The sequence below is a fragment of the Gossypium arboreum genome, chromosome 11 (assembly GCF_025698485.1).
Source record: "Gossypium arboreum isolate Shixiya-1 chromosome 11, ASM2569848v2, whole genome shotgun sequence".
Taxonomy (NCBI): Eukaryota; Viridiplantae; Streptophyta; class Magnoliopsida; order Malvales; family Malvaceae; genus Gossypium; species Gossypium arboreum.
This window is the reverse complement of record NC_069080.1, coordinates 135,375,499-135,396,408: the sequence shown is the minus strand read 5'-3', so window position 1 is coordinate 135,396,408 and position 20,910 is coordinate 135,375,499. Positions and strand designations below refer to the sequence as shown.

General features: G+C 31.6%; 3 protein-coding genes across 5 annotated transcripts; all 3 read left to right on the top strand.

Annotated features, from left to right (window-relative positions):
- The first annotated feature begins 3,910 nt into the window (after window positions 1-3,910).
- Window positions 3,911-7,266, top strand: LOC108473588 (eukaryotic translation initiation factor 3 subunit E). The gene is made up of 7 exons (XM_017775253.2): window positions 3,911-4,364; window positions 4,649-4,876; window positions 4,971-5,092; window positions 5,629-5,848; window positions 6,000-6,142; window positions 6,739-6,876; window positions 6,962-7,266. Exons 1-7 carry the CDS (start codon window positions 4,002-4,004, stop codon window positions 7,059-7,061), a joined length of 1,314 nt encoding a protein of 437 aa, XP_017630742.1. The 5' UTR covers window positions 3,911-4,001; the 3' UTR covers window positions 7,062-7,266.
- A 1,310-nt stretch (window positions 7,267-8,576) lies between these two features.
- LOC108473589 (eukaryotic translation initiation factor 3 subunit E-like) lies at window positions 8,577-11,928 on the top strand. The gene is made up of 7 exons (XM_017775255.2): window positions 8,577-9,052; window positions 9,337-9,564; window positions 9,659-9,780; window positions 10,300-10,519; window positions 10,672-10,814; window positions 11,391-11,528; window positions 11,645-11,928. Exons 1-7 carry the CDS (start codon window positions 8,690-8,692, stop codon window positions 11,742-11,744), a joined length of 1,314 nt encoding a protein of 437 aa, XP_017630744.1. The 5' UTR covers window positions 8,577-8,689; the 3' UTR covers window positions 11,745-11,928.
- A 1,618-nt stretch (window positions 11,929-13,546) lies between these two features.
- Window positions 13,547-20,518, top strand: LOC108473568 (DNA repair protein recA homolog 2, mitochondrial). Of its 3 annotated transcripts, none has more exons than XM_017775227.2 (8): window positions 13,547-13,827; window positions 14,217-14,277; window positions 15,521-15,738; window positions 16,175-16,262; window positions 17,280-17,452; window positions 18,754-18,900; window positions 19,035-19,169; window positions 19,814-20,518. In XM_017775227.2, the coding sequence occupies exons 1-8, from the start codon at window positions 13,762-13,764 to the stop codon at window positions 20,099-20,101; spliced, it is 1,176 nt and encodes a 391-aa protein (XP_017630716.1). In that variant the 5' UTR covers window positions 13,547-13,761; the 3' UTR covers window positions 20,102-20,518. The 3 variants fall into 3 exon arrangements, with proteins under 3 accessions (XP_017630716.1, XP_052877575.1, XP_052877574.1); XM_053021615.1 differs by lacking the exon at window positions 13,547-13,827 and adding an exon at window positions 13,896-14,040; XM_053021614.1 differs by lacking the exon at window positions 13,547-13,827 and having other exon boundaries at window positions 14,124-14,273.
- The last annotated feature ends 392 nt before the right edge of the window (window positions 20,519-20,910 follow it).

Here is a 20,910-nt window from a genome sequence, read left to right as displayed (position 1 = left end):
TTAGAAAGCTGAATATTAGGCATTAATTTTGGATTGCAAGTAGAATTGTTGATCTTTTTGGCAGTCAATATTGTTTGGAACCCAATATCGTTTCTCTTTGCTGCTTGAATTGTATTCTCTAGTTTGTAGTCACAAGATATACCACTAAATTACAAATAAATAAAGAGATATACAAAGTTTACATCATTATATTCTATTCGTATTTGATTTAGAATCTAATGTTTGAGGTTTGTGACTATCCCTCCTAACAATATTATCTTTGTGGTTCGAATTTACTTCTCTCCTTGAGAATGCAATGTGCTTTACCACTATATCTAAGGCACGTGTAAATACAAACATTATACCAACACTATTGATCAAGTTCTCTGAAAACTTTTCTCCAGTACTCTAGTCGGTGATATTAATGAACTTGAAAACTTTTCTCCGGTACTTTAGTCGGTGATATTAATAAGGAGAATTTTATGACTTTTTTTAGTACTTATAAATGTTGGTAATTTTTTTTTATAGTGCATGTTAGTTTTCTTCTCTATCCATCTTAGAGAAGAAACACGAGAAATAATATATCAAGATTTATAAGGTTGAGATAGCTTAAATAGTATTCTTCAACAAATCAAATTAAATTTTTTACTAATAATTAGGATGAGTATAGTTAAAATATATTACATTTTTAGGAAGAAAATTTAGATTCTTGAAAATGTCGTTATCCGAGAAAGTTGTGAACTTTTGTTTCATTATAACACTTTTTGCTATCTTTCTTTCCCGTTTCTCTTTTTTTACCCATATTTTATCATACAAAATTTTGGCCAATACTCCCAATCATGCCATGATTATGGAATAAAAATAATTAGACTGAGCGAGAAAAAAAAAATAAACTACATCTAAGATCATTAAATTATTAGTAAGTTTACGTTCTGGTCATTCAATTTCAAAAAGTTATAAAATGATCATTGAACTATTTAAAAGTTTTTTATTTAATTCATTGGGTTGTTAAAGTTTTTGACCAGTGTAAGCGGTGCGAACCAAGAAGACAACATGGCAGTGCTTTTAACAGTCCAATGAATTAAATGAAAACTTTCAAATAGTTCAATAACCATTTTATAACTTTTTTTAAAATTAAATTATCAAAACGTAAATTTACTAATAGTTTAATGAACTCAAGTGTAGTTTACCCTACAAATGTTTTTCAAATAAAAACACCCCTACTTATGGCATAGGTATGTTTTATGGAAATTATCTCAAAAAAAATATTTGGAACATTGTTAATGGAGTTTTTAAACTCCACAAATAGAGTCAAGGTGATGACAAGTGTCTTATAAAGTATAATAAAATATTTTAAAATATAAATATAAAAAATGCGACAATTTTTTAAATCTACTTATAAAATAAAATAAAAAAAGTATACTGTAAATATATCAAATATTAAGATTTATAAAAGGAAAATGCTACAGAAAACATTTTGTGGAACCATTATTTGCTATAGTGTGCTTCGGTCCGCCCTTTTTTTTTCTTTTTTCCCTTTTTTTTTTTTGTAAAGAGAAAAACTCATTATATAAAAACAAAAAAAAGAAAACAAGAAAAGCCCACAAAGGAGACAACTAAAGACTCGTTAAATTGTTAATAAAAATGATGATGTAATTGTTTTAAATTGATGTTATAATATATTTAGCCTTCAACACTTACACATTTTATTAATTTGATTCTAATTTTAAATAATTTAATAATTTTAACTCTCCACATTTACAAATTTATAAATTTGATCCTCAAACAAATCAACATATTCCAAAATTATAAACATGTATATTTTTATATTAGCCAACTATCCAAGAAAACATTTTTATTTTCTTAGAGGAAAATAATCATGAGGGCAAAAGGCACCATCATAAAATCTCAAGAAACTATGTTTGATGTAGAATTCTCTTATTTTTCAGTTTAGACAAGATTAAGGGTGGGTTTAAATAGGTGGTGCGATGTGTTTAATTTATTTTTTTGTCTCATGTTATTATATCTAATCTCACCATTACCGTTATTTTTACACTTACCGCATATATGTAAACGTACTGCCCATTCAAATCTACCTTAAATCTTTGAAAGTTTATTTTAAATTTTTAAATTTTAATTTTAAAGCTTATCTATTATTTTTTACTTTAAGATTTTGTTTTAAAACAATTTTTTTAAAATTAATTAATATTACTTTTTATTATCATACTATTAATATTATAATAAACAATAAAACTATCTTTTAGGTTCCAAAGTTTCCCAAGTTCATGCAGCAACTCAATTGTTAAAAGTTTTAAAACCATTTAAAAAATAATAAATACTTTAATGTTAATATTTTTTTGTTGAAATCTATAGAAAATAATAATAAGGTATAGTGAAAATTTTAACCCTCAGTCTATTTGTTATTTTTCAATTTTAGTTAAAATTTGCTATTAATATTTTACAAAAGTCAAATGCTTTTTATTAACAGAAATCCATAAAAAAATGACATAATGACAATATTAGCTATCAACACTTACATTTTTTTTATAATTTTAGGCCTTACTCCTTTTTAGTTAAATTTGACCATTAATCTTTTGAAAAGAATTAATTTTTTTCTTAATAGAAATGCTAGTTAAAACATTAATTTTTAACAATGTGGATGTAACAACCAGCGTAATAATCCAACTGCATTTCGTGTTGATATGACATCTTTTATTTACATGTCACATCACTAAATAATTTAAAAATTATAAAAAATTCAAAACTCTAAATATATATAGTTGGTGGAAACTTAAGAATAATTAACATGAACTACATGTGAATTGTCATGAGGATTGTAATGTTAAAATTTTTAACTCTTTAGTCAATATTTTCATTAAAAAAAAAGTAAATCGGCTATTTTGAAAGGTTAATGATTAAATTTGAATCTTTTAAAAATTGAAAACAATTTTAGCTATAAAAAAGAATAATATCCAAATTGATGAGAAAATATAAATATTGAGGACTAAATTCATCATTATATCAAAAATCAATTTCAAACAACATACCATGATTTTGAACCTATTGGTATTTAAAACAACTTTGCTACTTTTACTAAAGTCTTAATTGTGTTCAGATTATAGGTGTGACATAGACTTATTTGAAGAGCGAGCTATCTACCCAAGTTTAAAGATTTACTTTAAAAATAGATTTGAACAAAAAAATTAAACTCATTTTAAAAATGGGTTAGGTTTAGGTTCAAGCATTCAAGGCTTGAGTTTATTTTCTAATTTTTGATATATTATATTATGTTTTTCTATGCATTATGTAGTTTATAACACATAAATATTAAATATATAATAAAATATAATATTATAATGTAAACATTAAAATTAATTTGTCTATATATAAAATTTTAATAAATAAAAATAAAAATTATTAAATATTATATTAAAAAGGATTGAGATTCACTTATAAAATGTAAAATTTAAAATAGTTTTATAACTATTTATATAATTAGTATTTTATAATCCAAATGTTGAATATAAAATTATTAAATCTAATAATCAGATTGCTAAATTATTAATCATATAAATAATTATGAAAGTATGTAAAACTATTTTAATTTTTACATTATATAAGTATATTTCTCCTCTATTAAAAATAATATAAAATTTGAAAGTTTTGTAAATAATAATATAGCTTAAAATGAGCTTGAATAATCTATTTACAAATATGGATTGACTTAAATAAAATTTTAAATTTATATTTTGAATCAATTTATATAAACATAAAATATATTAATATCGAAATTAAGCATTACATGCTATCGTCTAGTAATTATTGTAAATAATATTATAAAATACTTTTTAAAATTTTTGTAAAAAGAAATTATTAAATTTAATTCGAAAATAAAAATAATTTTAAAACTCTATTTGAATTAAGAGAGTGGAGAAGGTATATATATAGTATAAATTTGTTTATATCAAACAAAAAGTCAGGAAACCAGAGTAAACCCTAATTGAAGAACACTGCCGGCGGCGATGGCTACTTACGATCTAACCCCGCGTATCGGCCCGAACCTAGACAGGCACTTAGTGTTTCCATTGCTGGAGTTCTTGCAAGAGCGACAACTATACCCAGATGAACAGATCTTGAAAGCAAAGATCGAGCTTTTGAACAAGACAAACATGGTCGATTACGCTATGGATATCCATAAGAGCCTCTACCACACCGATGATGTCCCTCAGGACATGGTCGAGAGGAGAGTCGAGGTTGTCGCTCGTCTCAAGGCTTTGGAAGATGCCGCCGCTCCTCTCGTCACTTTCTTGCAAAACACTAACGCTGTTCAGGAATTGCGTGCTGATAAACAGTATAATCTCCAGATGCTTAATGACCGCTACCAGGTCTGTTTTTTCTGCCTTTATTTATGAATTTAAGGTTATTTTCATGCTATTTTTTAACCCTTTTAGGATTTTTAGTGAATAACCCATTCAAGTGTGAATTTGTATTAGTCATAACATTTATGTGATTTTTAAGGAAAATATAAAGAATAAACAAATAGATGCACATGCTTTCTTATGCTAAAATTCTAGCATGCTCTTTTTTCTTAAAGTTTTGATTTTTACTGGGTTTGAATTAATTAAAGTTTTTTTTTAATTTAATGGTGGATAAAATTAATTTTTAACAGATTGGTCCAGATCAAATAGAAGCATTATATCAGTATGCAAAATTCCAATTTGAGTGCGGCAACTACTCTGGTGCTGCTGACTATCTGTATCAGTATCGGGCTTTATGTACTAATAGTGAAAGGAGTTTGAGTGCGTTGTGGGGGAAGCTTGCTGCCGAGATACTGATGCAAAACTGGGATATTGCTCTTGAAGAACTTAATCGTTTGAAAGAAATAATTGATTCCAAGGTTTTCGTTATATCCCCGTGGATTTTTCGGTTTTTAGTTTGACAATTTGCTTTCCAATGATTCATTAATTCATTTATTAGTCTTCTTGCTGCAGAGCTTCTCATCACCTTTGAACCAAGTTCAGAGTAGAATATGGCTCATGCACTGGAGCCTCTTCATCTTTTTCAACCATGACAATGGAAGAACACAGATCATTGACCTATTTAATCAAGACAAGTATGTCACTTTAATAACTAACCTTAAGGTTTCCATGTCTTGTTATTGATGTTGTTAGTTGCATCATTATGTAATCACTTGATATTTGTGCTTATTTGTTCTTTGTGCATTTTCCTGTATTTTTATGCCATGACTTACTTCTGTTTCAATCTCCTGCTGTGTTCACACGCTTCGATTTTGATTGTGTTGGAATGGAACATGTTTAGAAGCTTTGTAGATTTCTTCTATCATTTGCATGGTATTTTTTAATATGAAAAGTTAAACGCACTGCTTGCCATGTAATTTGCAAAATGTTTGTTCAAAGATTTTAGGTTAAAGTAGGTGATATGTTCGCCATACTGCTTATTTTGGAAATTTGTTTCATAAGGGAGATTGTTGTTGGAACTAAACATAAAATTGTGTTTGAATTTGGATGTTTTTACTGCTTTTTTTCATTGGTTAACACATTATTTTCTCTGGGTTTATATATTTCCTTTCTCTGTTATCCAACTTTGTGTAGTTGTCTCATCTTACAAGGTGATTTCACTTCTTTCCAGGTATCTAAACGCCATTCAAACCAGTGCTCCCCATCTTCTAAGGTACTTAGCCACTGCTTTTATTGTCAACAAAAGGAGAAGACCTCAATTCAAAGAATTTATCAAGGTTATCCAGCAAGATCAATGCTCTTACAAAGATCCCATCACGGAGTTTTTGGCATGTGTTTATGTCAACTATGAATTTGATGGAGCACAGAAGAAGATGAAGGAGTGCGAAGAAGTAAGTTAGATTGTAGTATCTTTTACCATAAAATTGTGCAATGTTTTAGCTTGAAGTTTCGTCATCTTTTTTGGTTGCCTTTAGCTTTTTGTTTGATATTGGAACTGTAGGCACTATCTTTTACACCCTTAATTTTCCGTCTTTGTTGTAGGTGATACTGAATGATCCCTTCCTTGGAAAAAGGGTTGAAGAGGGCAGCTTTTCTACTGTCCCATTAAAAGATGAGTTTCTTGAGAATGCTCGTCTATTTATCTTCGAGACATACTGCAGAATTCATCAGCGCATTGATATGGGGTAAGTTCCTGCTTTGTCAAACTTATATAATTAGCTTGTTATGTGGATAATTGACTTCTTCTTATGAGTAAGTGACACGGAAGGACATCCATTTGAATGTTAAATTGCCAATAGGCTCAAAGTCTGCTTTGCATGCTGGGTTTCCCATAACATTGCTCTGAGTTATGAATTTTTTATGGCATGTTAAGGATTGATGAAATTTTGTACAAAATATTAAATCAAAGCGGATAAAAACCTTTCTATATGTAATGCATGTTTTCATATGCACAGCAGGCATGTGCACGGATCACAGAACATCACAGCATAAACCTTTGGTTTGCTATTATCTATGCATTTCCTGACTGTTCATTTTTCTTGAAGTATTTGTCTTGCGGTTATGAAGATATGATCCTTCAATACATGGAAAAACTTAGAAAACAATTAAACATACTGGTATCTGAAACGTAACATGGGCTCGAGTATCTCTTATTATAGTGATTACTTCCCATTGGTCTTCGTAACTCTTTCAAGATATGCTTTTACTTATGAGACTATGTTGTTTTAGTTGCTTTTATTAGATTTTGATCCAACATTAAATGAATGTTTTGTGTTTCAAGGGTGCTTTTTGAGAAACTGAATTTAAATTACGAGGAGGGTGAGAGGTGGATTGTGAATCTCATCCGAAACTCGAAACTTGATGCGAAGATTGATTCAGAGACTGGGACCGTTATTATGGAGCCTAATCAACCGAATGTGTAAGATTTCCTTGTTCTTAATATTGTGCATCTTTCATACTATGTTCCTCCCATGACTTCCAATTTCAATACTGGATTTCTTCAGTTACGAGCAGCTGATCGACCACACTAAGGCCCTTCAAGGGCGGACCTACAAGCTAGTCGGCCAGCTTCTCGAGAACGCACAAGCACAGCCTGCACGTTAAGTTGGATTGACGAAGAAGCTCTTTTGAATTTATATGCAATTTTGAGCTATTTGCTGATTGTTTATTTCTTTCAGACAAATTTAACAGTGATTTTAGTTTTTGAGTAGGAACAAGACTGATTAATCATTATCTGAATCTAAATTGTATGGTGCTCTTTCAACTTCTGTCAAGAAATTTTTTAAATGCTTGTACCGAGTTATTTGAAGACTTTGGATTTAATTGTGTTAATAATATGTAAGGGATATCTCCCCTATTAAAAATAATATAAAATTTTGAAAATAATAATACAAATATGAATAGACTTAAATGAATTTTTTTTTCTTGTCGTGACATTAACAAAAACATCATTATCTTTGTCTTACTGTATAATCTTTAGAACTTCATTCGGGCATCATTAAAGACCTGAAGGCTTGTCTTCCCCATTAAATTTATCTTAGTGCACGTGTCTAATGGTCCATTGTCCTTTCGCAAAATTCTTCTGTTCCTTTTAAGCATTGTAATACTAGATTCTGTTAACCAACTTTATCTCAAGATTATCAAATTGAATCGTGGCCCTTTTGAATCCTTTGATGCAATGCTAGTAGATCATCTAAAATTTCCTATAACTCTAGCTTCAAAAATTGAGCATCTCTTCACGTAGTGATTGAACCCTAATATCTAGTTCCCATGTTGGTCCTAGAGAACACCTCCAACGAAAGCATTACCGTTACCAATAGATATTGCTCTATCAGTGAACAAGTGTGTCCACGTAGTCCTCATGATTGACTGAGAATTATTAGATTCCTTAAAATGTTGATGGCATTTGTGACTTAACTCAAATTATTGTGTTTAATCGAATGAGACATTGATAGTATCGAAAATTGTCCAAGTGATGTCTTGAAAGATAAATAGGTTCCTATTCTTCTAAATGCGCCATGCACTTAAACCGAATAAACAAGATCAAATTACCCATCGACTAGGCAACTAAATATAACAGACAAGATTTAAAGTCAATGATTCTTAAAGAGACCCAAAGAAGAAACGTTGCTATCTATCAAAAGATATAACCTATAACTAAACTTCCTTTGCTATCAAAATCCAGATTAAACAAAAGTCTTTGCTTGAAGGCTAGTAAAAGAAAAAATTTAACTCACTATGGCCTTTGGTATTTCCAGCTATTCTTCCAAAGGATATCTTAGGATTCCAAAAACTTTTTTTTTGAGAAACCAAAAGGCGCTATGGACCAAAAAGAAACTTAAAGCTGTGCGTGTCCAAATAATATTGTCTCTTCCCGAAGAAGGATGGGGGAGAAATACAAACAATATGTGACTTAACATATATTTCAAATCGGAATAAATTTAAATAAATATAAAATATATTAATATTATGCTTAAGTAATTAATTATAATCAACAATTATCTAATAATTATTATAAATAATATTAATAAATATTTTTTAAAATCGTCTGTATTTTTTTTTTTGTAAAAACAACTTATTATATTTAATTCGAAAAGAAAAAATAAATTTAAAACTATATTTTAACTGTTAACTCTATTTGAATTGAGGGAGTGGAGAAGGAATATATATAGTATAAATTTGTTTATATCAAACAAAAAGCACGAAACCAGAAGCCAGAGTAAACCCTGACAATGGCTACTTACGATCTAACCCCGCGTATCGGCCCGAGCCTAGACAGGCACTTAGTGTTTCCATTGCTGGAGTTCTTGCAAGAGCGACAACTATACCCAGATGAACAGATCTTGAAAGCAAAGATCGAGCTTTTGAACAAGACAAACATGGTCGATTACGCTATGGATATCCATAAGAGCCTTTACCACACCGATGATGTCCCTCAGGACATGGTCGAGAGGAGAGTCGAGGTTGTCGCTCGTCTCAAGGCTTTGGAAGATGCCGCCGCTCCTCTCGTCACTTTCTTGCAAAACCCTAACGCTGTTCAGGAATTGCGTGCTGATAAACAGTATAATCTCCAGATGCTTAATGACCGCTACCAGGTCTGTTTTTTCTGCCTTTAATTATGAATTTAAGGTTATTTTTATTCTATTTTTTAACCGCTTCAGGATTTTTAGTGAAAACCCAGTCAAGTGTGAATTTGTATTAGTCATAACATTATGTGTTTTTTAAGGAAAATATAAAGAATAACCACATAGATGCATATGCTTTCTTATGCTAAAATTCCAGCATGCTCTTTGTTGTTAAAGTTTTGATTTTTACTGGGTTTGAATTAATTAAAGTTTTTTTTTTAATTTAATGGTGGATAAAATTAATTTTTTAACAGATTGGTCCAGATCAAATAGAGGCATTATATCAGTATGCAAAATTCCAGTTTGAGTGTGGCAACTACTCTGGTGCTGCTGACTATCTGTATCAGTATCGGGCTTTATGTACTAACAGCGAAAGGAGTTTGAGTGCATTGTGGGGAAAGCTTGCTGCCGAGATACTGATGCAAAACTGGGATATTGCTCTTGAAGAACTTAATCGTTTGAAAGAAATAATTGATTCCAAGGTTTTCGTTATATCCCCGTGGATTTTTCGGTTTTTAGTTTGACAATTTGCTTTCCAATGATTCATTAACTCATTTATTAGTCTTCTTGCTGCAGAGCTTCTCATCACCTTTGAACCAAGTTCAGAGTAGAATATGGCTCATGCATTGGAGCCTCTTCATCTTTTTCAACCATGACAATGGAAGAACACAGATCATCGACCTATTTAATCAAGACAAGTATTTCACTTTAACAACCAACCTTAAGGTTTCCATGTCTTGTTATTGATGTTGTTAGTTGCATCATTTGTGTAGTTGTCACTTGATATTTGTGCTTATTTGTTCTTTGTGCATTTTCCTGCATTTTTATGTCATGACTTACTTCTGTTTCAAGCTCCTGCCGTGTTCACATGCTTCAATTTTGATTGTGTTGTAACGGAACATGTTTAGAAGCTTTGTAGATTTCTTCTATCACTTGCATTGTTTTTTTCAATATGAAAAGTTCGCACACAGCGTGCCATGTAATTAGCAAAATGTTTGTTCAAAGTTTCAAGGCTAAAGTATGTGATATGTTTGCCATACTGCTTATGTTGGAATTTTGTTTCATAAGGGAGATTGTTGTTGGAGCTAAACATAAAATTGTGTTTGAAGTTGGATATTTTTACTGTTTTTTTCATTGGTTAATGCATTATATCCTTTCTCTGTTATCCAACTTTGAGTAGTTGTCTCTTCGTACAATGTGATTTCACTTCTTTGCAGGTATCTAAATGCCATTCAAACCAGTGCTCCCCATCTTCTAAGGTACTTAGCCACTGCTTTTATTGTCAACAAAAGGAGAAGACCTCAATTCAAAGAATTTATCAAGGTTATCCAGCAAGATCAGTGCTCTTACAAAGATCCCATCACGGAGTTTTTGGCATGTGTTTATGTCAACTATGAATTTGATGGAGCACAGAAGAAGATGAAGGAGTGCGAAGAAGTAAGTTAGATTATAGTATCTTATTCCATAAAATTGTGCAATGTTTTAGCTTGAAGTTTCATCATCTTTCTTGGTTGCCTTTGGCTTTATGGTTCATATTGGATTTGTAGGCTCTATCTTTTACACCCTTATTTTCCCCCTCTTTGTTGTAGGTGATACTGAATGATCCCTTCCTTGGAAAAAGAGTTGAAGAGGGCAACTTTTCTACTGTCCTATTAAAAGATGAGTTTCTTGAGAATGCTCGTCTATTTATCTTCGAGACATACTGTAGAATTCATCAGCGCATTGATATGGGGTAAGTTCCTGCTTTGTCGAACTTATATAATTAGCTTGTTATGTGGATAATTGACTTCTTCTTATGAGTAAATGACACGGAAGGACATCCATTTGAATGTTAAATTGCCAATAGGCTCAAAGTCTGCTTTGCATGCTGGGTTTCCCATAACATTGCACTGAGTTATGAATTTTTTATGAAATTTTGTACAAAATATTAAATCAAAACAGATGTAAAGAATGTTTTCGTCTGCACAGCAGGCACATGCACGGATCACAAAACATCACAACATAAACCTTTGGTTTGCTATTATCTATGCATTTCCCGACTGTTCATTTTTCTTGAAGTATTTGTCTTGCGGTTATGAAGATATGATCCTTCAGTGCATGGAAAAACTTAGGAAACAATTAAACATACTGCTATCTGAAACTCACCCAAATCTGAGGAACATAGTCTCGAGTATCTCTTATTATAGTGATTACGTGCCATTGGTCTTCTTAACACTTTCAAGATATGCTTTTATTATGAGATTAGTTTTTTTAGTTGCTTGTCTTAGCTTTTGATCCAATATTAAATGGATGTTTTATGTGTTTCAAGGGTGCTTTTTGAGAAACTGAATTTAAATTACGAGGAGGGTGAAAGATGGATTGTGAATCTTATCCGAAACTCGAAACTTGATGCCAAGATTGATTCAGAGACTGGAACCGTTATTATGGAGCCTAATCGACCGAATGTGTAAGATTTCCATGTTCTTAATATTGTGCATCTTTCATACTATGTTCCTTCCATAACTACATTTGTTTGTTCCTCTTCTCTTAATGACTTCCAATTTCGATACTGGATTTCTCCAGTTATGAGCAGCTGATCGACTACACTAAGGCCCTTCAAGGGCGGACCTACAAGCTAGTCGGCCAGCTTCTCGAACATGCACAAGCGCAGCCTGCACGTTAAGTTGGACGGACGAGAAAGCTCTTTTGAATTTATATGCAATTTTGAGCTATTTGTTGATTGTTTATTTCTTTCAGATAAGTTTTAACAGTTATTTTAGTTTTTGAGTAGGAACAAGACTGATAAATCATTATCTGGTCACTCAATTATTAATTTAATATTTTAGTCTTATTAGATTCAAAATAAATTGATTTTGAGTTTTTATCTAATAATAAATTTAGCTTTTTAATATTTAAATATTTTATTAATTTTATTTTAAATGTAAAATTCAATAAATTTAGTCTTTAATGCTTATGAAAATTGTTATTTTAATTTAAATTTTAGGAATTTCAAAAAATTATTTTTAAAGAAATCATTTTAGCCTCATCCTTTGATATTTTAGGTGAATTGAAATCAAAATCAAAATCAAAATTAAAGCAGTAAGCATGTCATTGACGAATAGATCCATTCATATATGCATTTCACCAATTTTAGTTTATTTTTTACTTTAAATTTTTTCAGTAGTTTGTTTGGGATAAATTGAATTAAAGTATTGAACAAGTAAAATAACAAAGAAAGAGATTAAATATAAATATTTTATATAAAAAAATTCCTTTCGAGATGATAAAAGGTCAGGGTAGAGGTAATTTCATTATAATGACTAAAACGAAGAGTAAAAGAATAGAAATAAAATTGAATCTCAAAATTCGAAATAAGAATCCAAAACATAAAATAATATTAAAATAATTTATACTAATCATATTTGATGAAAATTGAGAAAATTACAAAACACGCCATCTCGTCGTGAAGTCGCTATTGTCTTGTCAAAACGCTCTTCAACGTGTTACAGTGGTCACGTCGTCAGGCTCAAGTTTCTTCCTCATTGGAACGTTAACTTTGTTTCGACAAAAAAGAAAGGCATACTCCACGATTGTATTGGATTTTTTAGTCTTAAATTAGTATTAAATAATATAGGTTTTATTATTATTTTTTATAGAATTTAGATGTGTTTTGATTGTTTTCTTCTTTTTACTTGAATCGGTTCATATAAGATGATAATTTAATTGTGGGTAAGCTAAATTTATGACTAAGATTTATTTGAGCCACCTAAGTAAAATATATATGTATAATTTTGTGAGTGAATTATTTAAAAAAAAATTATTTAAGCCATTAGATTGTTAAAATTGAAGTTATATGGCTATTTGCTTACACTACCTGCATCAATCAAAAATTCTCTTTTTCCTTATATTTTATTGTTTAGATTTTTTTCATAAAACTACTTTAGGTGCTATAAATCTGCGAATCAAAATTCAAATAACTTTTATATCCGATCTCTGCCATTGATCGTCAGGTTAATTTAGAGCTCATAGTCGCTGGCAGAATTAAAAAAAAAAATTTAACAACCCAATGACTAAAATAAAAACTTTAGAATAGTTTAGTGATTTAAATAAAAACTTTCAAATAGTTCAATAACTAAATTGTGTTTTTAATTAAATGATAAAATAAAATTTACCTATAATTTAGTGACTAATAGTATAATTTACCCTTTATTTTTAATATATTCATCTTAATTTTGTTTTTTTTTAATTATATTTTAAATATATAATCATTAAATCAATTGTTTATATCAATTGAGAAAAGTGATTAAATTTGAGTTGAACAAATTTGATAAATTTAATTATTTATTATATTTACCGATTGATTATTAGTTCAATTAGTATGAATATTATTGCAAGTATAGAAAGATATAAATTCAAATTATAAATGATTCTAAATATTGTATCAATATCATTAAATTACGAGACAGGACTTTCATTATATTTTTAGGGTCGAAAGTCATGAACCATATGATAAATAAAACATTAAACATAATATAATTATATTTCAAGCAAAGTAGTAAGAGATTTGTTTGTAGAGATGGCGCGTTAACGTTACACTAAAAAACCCTCGAAATTCAAATTCATTTCGCACCCAAAAAGAAACCCTGCTAAAACCCTAAATCCCAGAAAATTAACAGAAAAATTTAGCGGAAGACGAAATAATGGCAATCTCTTTCAATTCTATTGTTCTTAATGCTGTGTCAAAGTCGCCTCGCTTGTTCCCTAAGGTTTCATCTTTATCTTTCTTTTTTAATTTTATGTTTTATGTATATATTTCGTTTGAAATGACCCATTTGGTGAATGGAAATTTGTTTAGAATGTTTAATGGTTAGTGATTTGTACGTATTGATTGAAAGCGACTACGAAAAATTGTGGGTTTCGTAAAAAATTCTGACATGCTTGCTTCATTGAGTCATTTTTGTTCGAAAGCGATGCTTATGGTTGTTTCTTTCTTATTCAATGATTTATCCTCTGTAATCTATAATTTAATCTTCTAATCCTGATTTTCTCTAAACTAGTATTGTTTTTCATCTTTTTTTCTAGTGATTTATTGTATATATGGACTGTCAGGTATCTTTGTTTTCTTCTGACATTGTTGATTTGTTTCTTTTCCCAGTTTACACGAAGAGATGCAATCACTTTTGTTGGGGCTTCCACACGCAATCTTTCTTCTGTAGGTAGCTTCTCTTCCATTCTCTACTTATTTCTTTCATTTCTCCATCTATTTATCAATTTAACATCGAAACTTTGATGTGCTTATAAATGTATTTTGGATGTTTTATATATTCGTAGTTATGTGAATAATGTTTAACCATTTTTATATGCTTGAAAGTTATTGTTTAAATTTTCTGTTGCTGGTCTCTGATTATGATTCTGCTTCTGTCCAGTTTTATTGTTGTTTTTACTTTGGAAGTACTCCCTTTTTTTTTTTTTTATCTCTTTTCCTCCGGTGCAGTTTTGGGTACAAAATAGATATGTCATGGGTAATCAGAGGTGTCATATAGTTCTGGTGGACTGATCGCATGCCTTCATTTAAGAAAATAAACAAAACCGCTCATTATTGAAGGATAGCATATGTATAGTAGCTGGATGATAAAGTAGGTTCAGAAAGTGGGATTCTTGGGAAAAGTGACATTTAGGGGTTAGCTTGAACATTCCAATAGCTGCTGTCACCACAGATTGCATGATGAAGGGGAAAAGAAGAAAAAGTGTTACAGGCTTGTTATAGCTATGGGAAATCTGGTGATTATGGAGTCAAATAAACAATTTTTCTGGGTTTCTCAAGGATTAGGAAATAAATGAAAGAAAGATGAGAGAGAGTATCTAAATGGAAAAAGAAAATATATGGCTTCAAAATTAAGAGAATGTGATAGAAAAACGAAAGAAGAAAAAAGGACAGAGATGCTGTAAGAAACTGTTTCAGCTAAAGATTTATGTATGGCTTCACAAACTAGAAAACCTGGTAGAGTGAGAAAGGAAAGAAGAAAAATGAATGGAGATCAAGCAGCATTAAAAGAAGGATTTATGGGTTTTTTAAGCTTATTTGATAATTTGGTAAGGGTTTTAACTTTGGGCAGTAGTTTGTGCAACTTGGACTATAAGTCAAGTTCGACTTTTTAAGCAAGTACCGAAGCACATTATAAATTTCAGAAGCAACTAGATTGATTTACTCTTGTTTGGAAGAAATCATATGCTAACTACTTTATTCAAAATTATTCATTCATTTTCTTATATTTCTTTATTGAAATAAGATGATAATGTTAAAAGATCAACTCAAGCATTAGCATTAGGCTATGATTTGGCCATACCTGATATTTGTATTTTGTATAATTTAGAGCCTTGTGCAAAGTCTTACATCTTGTGATTCAAATGAGAGTAATTCAATCCCATTGCCAAATTTTAATGTTTTAAATCTTTCAGGTGATGTCTCAGAGTTCCAATTTGATGAATTTCGTGATGATAACAAAGAAATAAAGAAGGACGGGGCTCTGCGCGAGGCTCTCTCACAGCTTTCTGGGGATTTTGGCAGAGAGTCTATGTTGTCCTTGCAGCGTTTTTTCAGATCACGGCATACTCCTGTGATATCTACGGGCTCGTTAAAGCTTGATCTAGCACTTGGGATTGGAGGATTACCGAAGGTGAAAAGCTGACACTGCGTATTTTCCTGTTAGCAAATTTCTTTTGTAATGAAACTGCTTCTTTCCTTTTACATGCCACTTCTTGGTCAAGCATATACATGGAGTTGTCATTGTAAGTATGGCAGCAGTCAGATATCTGATACATCATGTTGTTAACTGATTTGTGACATATAGTTGTATCCTCCTTTCTTTGGCAATTCGAACTCATAAGCTTCTGGTTGTCTCAGTGTTTGTTTATGAATTATTTTACTTTCATATATCCGTTTGATTTCACAAGAACTTAAGGCTGATAGCTGAGACTGTCAGCAATCACTCAACCAAAACTTTTAATTAACATAGGTTCGACCGAAGCAATGATTATATACCCTAGAATGTCCCTTTTCTTGCTAAAAATTTCATCACGATATCACTGTGATCTTTATTGTGCGTTATTCAGGGCAGGATGGTTGAAATTTATGGGCGAGAAGCATCAGGCAAGACAACATTAGCACTTCATATAATCAAAGAAGCTCAGAAACGTGGAGGTGCGGTAAACTTTTCCTCCCATACTATGGTGGTGGAATCACTTGAATATTGTAGTATAGTTGCACTTCTTTTGCCTCTCTAGGGGAGCAAGAAACTGCTCTGTAACTCACTAGCCCCGGTTTATGTGTCAACATATAAACGGACTGAACAAGAGTAGATATAACATATATAGTCTATTTCTGGATATGAGGTTAATATAAAATTGAATCTGCCGTAATCTTTTCAACTCATTGTAATGTTACAACTGGTAATTCAGTTTCAGAGGTCATGGATTTTTCTTTTCTGGCTTAAATCAGTGCTGATCAATATACCGGCTGGAAATTCTTTACACTTGATTGCCAACATGAAGACAGATTTCAGTTACATTGATATTGTTCATTGGGATATGTGCAACTATGTTGCTTTTACTCTTCATTTTTTTCTCTTGCAACACCTGTGTCTGACACATATTTGGACATGGGTAGTGAGATATGACCCTCCAAAGATCCTCCAAATACATTGGAACATACCTATGTTGGATGTATACCTGTATCCAATACTCATACCTAATTCCAAGTTACATAGATGAGTAACTTTATCTGCTATCTCTCCCTTTTTGTTTCCTTTGTCTGAAATTGGGAATTTGTCATCTCACAGCTGGTCTGAACCCTAGATTGTATAATCTTTTCTAATAAAAAATCCCATAGAAATGAAACATCTTGTGGATCCTCATTCATTTCTAGTATTTGCCTTACATTTTAGCAGAATTTAGTAGGAAACATAGTTAGGAAGTTGATGCTAGGATTTCCCTGTATATCAGTGTTATACTTTAGTATCTTTTACTTTGAATCCTAGTGAAACATGCTTTAAATATCCTAGTTATATTCCCAGCATGAAGACTTAGAAAATATACTGACATGTTATCAGCTTCCTTTTTTCACCTTATCAAGAGGAGGGTACTCGTGTTATTATAGTTCCATATTGGTTTCTTTAGTTCTACTTTCATTATTGTCTCATTGAATGATTCTTTCTGACAGGGTATTGTGCATATTTTGATGTGGAGAATGCTATGGACCCTTCACTTGCAGAAGCAATAGGTGTAAACACACAAAATCTTCTTATTTCACTTCCTGATTGTGCTGAGAATTTGCTTTGTGCTGTTCACACACTGGCCAAAAGTGGATCTGTAGATGTAATTGTGGTTGATAGTGTAAGTATTTGATTTATGCATGCTCTCATTTACTAAAACAACTTGTTCCTTTTTTTAAGTTACCCACGCAATTGTCTATTCCATAAACTACATGCTATTGATTTTAACTTTCCATTTTGTTTGATACCTGATGATTTCATTGTCATTGTTCTTCTCTTACAAAAAACTGCTCATTCTGCATTCAGGATCTTCATTTGTTTTTTGCCTTCTGGTCTGTAGTTTGTACTTGCTGGAGGCGTTCAGTGTCAATAGCTTGTTATGCCTCTTTTCATAGTGTTACTAACTATCCTCAATGAATGAGTTATATTGGCCAAAGAGCAATAATAAAGAGGACATGCTTTTATCTTGATAGTCATATTGTGATAGGCCAATAAGGGACCTCATCTATTTAACATATATACAATACAGTCCTTCCAAAGAGTAAAACTTGTTTAAATACTGTCATCACTGCATTGTTGAGAAATACTGTATTAGATTATATGTGATATCCTGAACTTTATGGACTTGCATTAAAATCATGCGACCAAGGTGGCAATCCCATCTTGCTTCAAAAAATATGTCAAGGATTCTATGCAATTGAACCCTGGTTTAAGGAGCATTGGGTATAGAGTCTTCTATGCTTAACTGCCGTAGCTTGAGGGCCTTCTCAAGTCCTTTTCTTTTATAAATGTGTACCTTGATTACAAATTGTTAAAAAAAAAAAAGAGATTCTAGGTCTTTTGATTATTGCTTGTGTTAGATTTTAATGCTAACTATAAATGCCAGTTTTGGAGAGTATGCTGAGAAATATCAGCAAGCATATGATAGATTCAATTCTTAGTTGTACCCAGCATAAATATTTTAAATCGTGCTTACACTGTTTTGGTAAGAATAATGCAGTGCACGGTTCTTTAAAAGGTCTTTACCTCAGAGTCTGAGCTATCAGGAAGATCAGAGATCAAGGAATTGGCCATGTAATGATAATTTTTCTACATTCCCAAAATTATTATTGTCATTGACCTTGTAAAGCTTCTAATTTGTTTTATTTTGAGTGCTTGGCTTGTAAACTAAGAGTACCTTTAATGCATATGCTAATGTTGTAGTGCCACAGTTCATATGTGAATCCTCTTACATATTAATTATGACTAACATGCATAATTGCACAAATGGGTCTGTTCCGGTGCATAGTTTGGCTATTTTATAGTGGCATATATATATTATGTAGGTTGACCTCTGCCAGTTTTCTGCTTTCAAGTTTTTGAAATCTCTATTGTTTCTCTTCTCAATTTGGACACTAAATTCTCGATGCTTGGTATTCGCAGGTTGCTGCCCTTGTCCCTCAGTGTGAAATTGATGGTTCAATTGGTGACAATAAGTGTGATGTACAAGCACGAATAATGACTCAAGCACTTCGAAAAATTTCTTCTTCTTTATGCCGTTCCAATACTCTTATTTTATTTCTTAATCAGGTTGACACCTTGTCAAGTTCTCTCTGGTTTACACATGCACATGCATAAAACAAAAATGCATACACATATACACCCCAGATTTAAGTAGTAAGCTATGTCCAGTAATACATATAATTCTTATCATTTACATTCAGGTAAGATATAATTCAAAACAAGGTCAAGCTTTTGGGCATATGGATGAGGTCACTTGTGGAGGAAATGCCCTGAAATTTTATTCCGCAATACGGTTGAGGATGATAAGAACTGGATTGCTGAAGAATGAGGATAAGGTATAAATCTGCTAGTGTGATTTATGATATTCAATTGATGATAAGACATATCATAAGGAAAATATTTTCAAAATCTATTCGTTATGAAATGGTATATTGCTCCATTATGCTGGTTTTCTTACAAGTTTAAGATATTATCCGTATGCATTTTTTAAAATGAATGTGTACTCTATATTGTATGCTTGGCTAGTTTTTCATTGACTTAGAGGGAAGCTATATGATAATGCTAAGAGTAAATAACTTAAAATCCATAGATGGTATATTAATTTCGAATTCCGCTTGAATTTTACATTTAGCCACTGTTTTCAAAATGGGACCGGCTGGTCTGATAGGGAACTGGTCTGGAATAAGGGATTAGACTACTTGACACGTGGATCGGTATGAACCGAGCTAAAAAACTGGTTGGAATGGCAATCGGACCAGTTAGACCATTTTTTCTCTTCTTTTTTTTTTTTTAAAAAAATAATTTATTTAATTGAATTGGACAGACCAGTCAAACGGTTGGATTGGGAAATGGTGACCTGACTGGTTCGATTACCGGTCCGGTTTTGAAAACCTTGCATTTAGCTATCTTTGTGACTTTGAGTTCTCTGCAGATATTGTTGGCATGCGTTAATCTCATTTCCACCATCTATCCTTATTAGGTAACTGGCCTAGGTGTTTGTGTGCAAGTGGTAAAAAACAAGCTAGCACCTGTAATGCAGAAAGCCGAGCTCGGGATCCAATTTGGCAGAGGGTTTTGCCGTGAATCCGAAGTCTTGGAGTTGGCATGCGAGTACGGAATCATCAACAAAGAAGGAAGCAACTACTACATTGAAGGTAAGATTTTTAGCGGTAAACAAGAAGCTGAACGATACTTGGCTGAAAAGGATGGTGTTCTTGAAAATATAGCCATGGCTTTAAGAACTATACTATTCGAAAGAAAAATGTGATTTTGATAGACACCCTTAGCTGACTAAGGCATCATAACCAAACTTATTCGAATTCAAACCGAAGGTTCATAATGGTCTTTAGACCACATCAATGGTGATAATCTATAGGTCAAGCTAATCATGTGACTGTAACAATAAAGGAAATGGCAGTAATGCGGGACATTTCATTGCAAACGAGGTGAGTTTGCTTCAATTTGCAGTGTTTTCAAGTGTAAAATAATAGGCGAAAAATGAATTCTAGTGTAGAATTACACCATTCATGTATCTTTATTAGGGGTAGAGAGTGTTATCATGATTTGTAATTGGAAACAATGAGCTTTGATGGACGGCATGACTGTTTGGTATGATAGAAAGCATACATGCAACTGGGAAATTTTTAATTGGTGAAAATCTAATGTCTTTGTTTTGTTGGAAAAATCTTCACTTTCTTGGAAAATGTTGGGAATTTTGAGAATTTCTTTTCTACAAATATTGGGAACTTGATTCTCATGAGAGCTGTGAGATTGAAACTTTGATTCCTGTTATCTTTTCAATTGGATGGACTTGCATAGAGTTGTGACTATTTTCTAATTAATATTGGAGGAGATTGGTTAATGTGATACTGGAAGTAGCAGATTTTGCGAACCTCACGATATACTTGAAGAGAGTTTGATATGTTTCTTTCAATAGAGCCAACATCATAGAGAGCCATGCATAGTTGCTTACCGACTAGTGAACCTTAAGTACGAACATTATGCGGAAGTTCAGGGTCATTGATTATTAGTTGTCTTAAAGCGTTTTATCTTACGACATAACATCATTATCATTTC